The 6,000-nt window shown below is 42.1% G+C and overlaps 1 protein-coding gene across 1 annotated transcript; it reads left to right on the top strand.

The window, feature by feature from the left end:
- The first annotated feature begins 3,926 nt into the window (after nucleotides 1–3,926).
- Nucleotides 3,927–5,147, top strand: LOC123122780 (PRA1 family protein E). The gene has a single exon (XM_044543119.1). It carries the CDS (start codon nucleotides 4,123–4,125, stop codon nucleotides 4,909–4,911), a length of 789 nt encoding a protein of 262 aa, XP_044399054.1. The 5' UTR covers nucleotides 3,927–4,122; the 3' UTR covers nucleotides 4,912–5,147.
- The last annotated feature ends 853 nt before the right edge of the window (nucleotides 5,148–6,000 follow it).

Below are 6,000 nucleotides of genomic sequence, written 5' to 3' on the forward strand. Positions count from 1 at the left end.
TAGTTTTTTTTAAGTGTAATGATCATATTTTATAAATGCTTGAACATTTTTTAACTGTCATGGAACTTTTATTAATGGAACCGACATTTTAGAAGAACGAGCAAAGATTTTCTTACACAACTTGAACAATTTTTAAATGCGCAGTTAACGTTTTCAGAAATTTAAGCAAGCTAATTTAAGTATATACATTTAGAATATTTAAAATATAAAAATAAAGTAAAAAATAAAGTAAAAAATAAAAGGTAGATTCAAATAGAATAAACTAGCTTGGCAAGGGAAAGAATGAACAAAGTGAAGCGGAGGAATGAACTCTAGTGAACTAGCCCATTCTTGTGACGCTTGAGGCACCTAACGTCAAGCAAGACATAGACAAGCCTTTGTGGTTTCCCTTATCTACTGAGGAGCCAAAATATGTTTGTTCCACCGTGAGATGAGGTCGGGAAGAGAAATCGCTAATACCCTTAGTCCTGACTTGCGGGATGACCTGTTTTCCTCTTCGACTGCAACCCTGAAGAAATCCAAGAGCCTAGAAAAAAATGACTACCCTTTAGAATGGGGAAAAATAATAATACTCAAACTGATGTCATGGTGATTTCATGGATAATCACATACTGTTGCACCTTCCATGTTGCACTAGCTTTGTTTGTGCTAACATAATACTATAAGGTGGCAATGGAATCGTGGATACATTCATTCCTCATGGCCTCATGGGCAAGGCCCTATGGATAGAATCAGATGAACCATTCCCTGTTTGGTTCATTCTTGAAAGCATATGAATTTACCTGGTAGGTCAGCTTTCAGTCCTTAAAGCACGAGCACAAAGTCATGAAACAAGTGCATTTTCACCCCAAAATGTGTCACAATGGACAAATTGTTCAGCCAAGTTCAAATTGGTACATTTTTTTACACTCAAATCTCTGAAGCTAGGTAAGTCTGCCCCCTCAGCGTTTTTGCTATATTTAGGTGGTTTTGGAAGGTGACATGACATTGTTGGGTTGAGTTGGGACTTGGGAGAGTAAAGACACATTTGATGTGGCATGGTTGGGTTAGGTCGGATTTATCACACAACCCCCCCCCCCCTAAGATGACATGACATTCTTGGTTGAGTTGGGACTTGGGAGAGTAAAGACACATTTTTGATGTGGCATGGTTGGGTTAGGGGGGATTGATCACACAACCCATCTCTCTCTCTCTCTCTCTCTCTCTCTCTCTCTCTCTCTCTCTCTCTCTCTCTCTCTCTCTCTCTCTTTCTCTCTCTCTCTCCGCGGCCGCCATCACCATCGGAGGTCGTTTCTCTTCGGGTTGAGGTTCCTACAAGTGGTCGTTTCTCCATTTGAAAATTGTTCACGCGATTTTGAAAAGCAGTTCACCAATTTGATTTTTTTTCATGAATTTTAAAAAAATGTTTGCGAATTTCAAAATCTTTCATGAATTTGGAAACACATTCAAGATTTTGAAGAATGTCCGTTAATCCAACAAGTTCAAAAATTGTATATGATGTTGAAAAACTATTCAAAAAAAAAGTTCACATGAATTTGAAAAAATACTTCTCAAATGTCAAAATTCTTCATGAATTATAAAAAGTTCATGATTTTTAACATGTTCATTAATCCCAAAAATGTTCTTGAACTAAAAAAATGTTCATGAGTTTAGAAATGGTCATGTATTTAGAAAATCACAAATTGTAAACTACTCATGAATATGAGAAATGTACAAAAATAACAAAATTTCTTGTGAATTAAAAAAACTCATGAGTTCGAAAAATGTTCATGAATTTAAGACATTCCTGGATTCTAAATTTTTCATGAATTTGAAAAACGTTCACTATCTAAAAGAAGTTTGAAATTTTTAAAAGCGGTCACGAATTCCAAAAATTTGCACGAATTTAAAAAAAGCACAATTTTGTAGAATAGTTAAGGTTTCAAAAAATTACCATGATATAATAAAAAACAAAAAAACAAAGATAAAATAAATAAAAAGATAGGAAATAGATAAATAAAATCAGTTAAAACTCAGATAACAATTGAAAACCAGAAGAAAAGAAATGGAAAAAACCCATATGGAAGGTTCCCAAAATCATGCAGGATGTTTTGCTGGAAAACAGTAGCGAACGCTTCGGTGCGCTCGCCCACAATTTTTTCGTTTGGTAACGAGCGGACGTAATATTGCTGCTATAACTGCTTGGTGTTGCTGCTATAAGCGATACATATCACTAGCGGTTTATTTCTCACTCATAGGCTCGTATCAAATTGCGTGGCCCTTTATAAAATGGCAACATTCTTTTCATTCTGCGAAGAAAGTATTGTTTTCTATTTTCTTGTATAGATCTCAAAAAGATATTAATTTCAGTTACTTATTTATGTAATCTATCTAAATATGTACAAAGTGCTTAATGAATTAATAAGTGCAGTATCTATTCATGTAATTTATAAAACAGTTCATTTTCTTAAATATTTATGAACGTTTTAAAGTGTCCAAATATTTTAGGAAACGTTCATTTGCTTTTGCGTTCAGCTTTTCAATATTTTCTATTGTAATTTTAAATTGTTTTTACACATTAAAAATATTCACATTATTTTAAAATTGTTTGTGTATTATTTTTATTTAAAACTTATGTCATTGCAAAATTTGTTCATGTACATTTTTACAAAATTTGCATGTAATTGTAAAAACAATTAAGTTCATGTAATTTTTGAAAATTTCACGTATTTTAAAAATATTCATGCAATTTAAGAATATTCACATTATTTTAAAAGTGTTTGAGCATTATTTTATCTAAAACTTATGTCATTTCAAAATTTGGTTATGTACATTTTTACAAAATTTGCATGTAATTTAAAAAAATATTTTCATGTAAATTTTGGAAATATCACGTATTTTAAAAATAATAATGCAATTTTAGAAGTGTTCAATTTTTTTTAGAAAGTGTTCGCTGTTTAAAAAAATATGGTCACACAATTGTAAGAAAACATGTTCGTACTGTAAATAAAAATCAGAAAGGAAAAGGAAAAAATAAAAATAAAGAAGAAAATGCTAGTTAATAAAGTTTTAATATTTTTTTAAACAAGTATTTTTATAAACAGGAGCAAAAGATTTACCATATCTTTTGTTTGGTGAAAATGATTAGATCTATTATCAAATTTCACTGAAAGTACAAGGCACCTCAAAGATAACAAAATTGCATCAAGATTTCGAGACCATCGTACGACCACTACCGCTGTCAGAACGAGCCGGCTTGACATTGTCAATGACAACCGGGAAGTCTTCATGCACGTGCCCCTATGGACCAGCGTCCTGGAGCCGCAATCGTCGCCGTTGAACCATCCAATATATTCGAAAGACCTGCTACCAAATCTCGCCACACGACGAAAATTCTCTATCCTCACCGTCCCAAGGAGACGACGTGAATATACGCCGGAGCTCCGTCGAATACGTCCAGATGGACAAACTCAAGGAGGATCGGAGCCCGGAAGACCAACCCGAAGAAGGGAGTTAACTAGAAAACTAACCGGAGTGGAGGCACCGGGATCCCCCTCTCGGCCACCGTCTATCACAGCGGCAGATAGAGGAAAACCCGAAGAGGGACAGGGGAGGAAAAGCTAAAGGTGTTCCGCGACCTGCTCCGGGTCAAAACAACCTGGGAGATTTATCACAACCATTAATTAAGAAATAAGAGAATTGTTAATTGATTAACGAAAAGCCGAGCAAAAACCATCATCACATACCGCTGAGCGGCACATGTAGTATCTGGCAAACACCTTTCCCAAAAGGCCTCGTCGAACAGCACACGGCTTCATCGCTCGCAGCGTTTGGAGCAAACTTCCGCAAGCAAAGCAGGGGTACAAACTGTAGCAGTTTGCCCGGCCGTGTCTGTCAACACCATCTCCTCTCATCTCATCGTGTGACGACCAACGGAAGAGCGGACACGGTACTTCGCCAGGAAGCAAAACCCACATCGACGGCACCTTCGTCCCCCCTCCGCAAATAGGCGGACGGGGACGACTCCTCTCCAGCGAAGCAAACCCCACCTCGATTCCTATTCTTCCTCCCCCCACCACTTTCCCCCAACCTCCCCCCAGCCAGATTCCACCGCCAGCCCCGACCTCCCCCCCACCCCTCGCCATGCGCAACTCCGGCGCCACCGCCGCCTCGGCCCCTCCGGCCGCCGCCATGTACGGCTCCTACCCCGTGCCGCCCGCCTCCTCCGCCGGCTACGCCAAGATCCCCACCTACCCGCCGCCGCCCTCCTCCTCCTACCCCAACCCCAGCCCCGTCCCGCCCGCTGCGCCCTCCGCCTCCGCCCCGGCCCCGATCCAGGACCCCACGGCGCCGCCCTCCTCGCTCGCCAAGGCGGCCGAGCTCGTCACGCGGTTCCGGGAGCAGGGCCAGGCGCTCATCGCCGCGCGCCGCCCCTGGGGGGAGGTCTTCCGCTCCCCCGCCTTCTCCAAGCCGCCCAACGTCGGCGAGGCCGTCTCCCGGATGCGCCGCAACACGGCCTACTTCCGCGCCAACTACGCGCTCGCCGTCCTCGCCGTCGTCGCCGCCTCGCTACTCTGGCACCCGGGCACCCTCTTCGCGCTCCTCGCGCTCTGCGCCGCCTGGTTCTTCCTCTACTTCGCGCGCCCCGCCGAGGGCGCCCAGCCGCTCCGGGTCTTCGGCACCGAGTTCGACGACGGCACCGTCCTCGCCCTGCTCTCCGGGGTCACCGTCATCGCCATGCTCTTCACCGACGTTGGCTGGAACGTCGTCGGTTCGGTCATGATCGGGCTCGCCCTCGCGGGCGCGCACGCCGCGCTCAGGTCCACCGACGACCTCTTCCTCACCGAGCAGGAGGCGGCCGGCAACGGCCTCGTGGCCGCAGGCTTCAGCGCTGCTGGACCCATCTTGCCCACCTATGTCCGCATTGGTTGATTGTGCAGTCTGGCTTGGTGTGATGGTACTCCAATCTTCTTTGTTGAACATTCTGGGTTTGTGTTCTTGTTTGCAATTGTGCACTGGCAATTCTGTTTCATATATACGGCACAGTATCTATTGCTTCGTGTGTTGGCGTGTAAAAAAAACTAGATTGGCTTGTGATCTTAGACTCAATAGTAAATTAGTAATGTGTGCAATCATACTATGAACATGTTATACACTTTTCTTCTCAACTGAGTGTAAAGCTGCTATGTTGATAATGGCAATTGCCATCCTATTCTTCACTATAGTTTGCTGCAAATGCTAATGTTGATGTTCTCGTGCAATTCGCTTTGTGAATTTCGCACCTCCTTGTGATGGATCAATCCGCAGAAACCTGTGTTTCTAGATCTTAGATTGCCATGGCAATGCAAAAATGCCAAAAACACGTATATTCCTGTGTTTCTACTTTCTAGACGATAGATTGATGTCATCAAGACATATGTTCCTGTGTTTGTAGATGATAGATTGCCATGACAATGCAAAAGATGTCATCAACACATATGTTCATGTGTTTGTTGATGATAGATTGCCATGACAATGGAAAAGATGCCATCAACACAGCAACCCTGTGTTTCTAGATGACAGATTGCGATGGCAATGCAAAAGATGCCATCAATACAGCAATCCTGTGTTTCTAGATGGCAGATTGCGATGGCAATGCAAAAGATACTATCACCACATATGCTCGTTAATGGTTTATAACGATCGCTGTAGGCTGCAGCTGAATGCATATTGTTGCTTTCCCTTCATTTGCCTTTCCTTGACTGAGCAGAGATGCTGACAAAGGGCTTACGACAGCCGGTATCAGTGCTCCTGTACCCATCCTGCCCAGCTACGTCTGTATTGGTTTGTTGAACATTGTCGGTTTGTATTCTTGTTTGCAATTGTGCATTGGCAACTCTGGTTCATATATACGGTACAGTATCTATTGGTTCGTGTGTTGGCATGTAAAAAACCTAGATTGGCTTGTGATCTTAGACTCAATAGTAAATTAGTAATGTGTGCAATCATATTATGAACATATTATACACTTTTCTTCTGAAC

The sequence above is a fragment of the Triticum aestivum genome, chromosome 5D, assembly GCF_018294505.1.
Source record: "Triticum aestivum cultivar Chinese Spring chromosome 5D, IWGSC CS RefSeq v2.1, whole genome shotgun sequence".
In the NCBI taxonomy this organism is placed as follows: Eukaryota; Viridiplantae; Streptophyta; class Magnoliopsida; order Poales; family Poaceae; genus Triticum; species Triticum aestivum.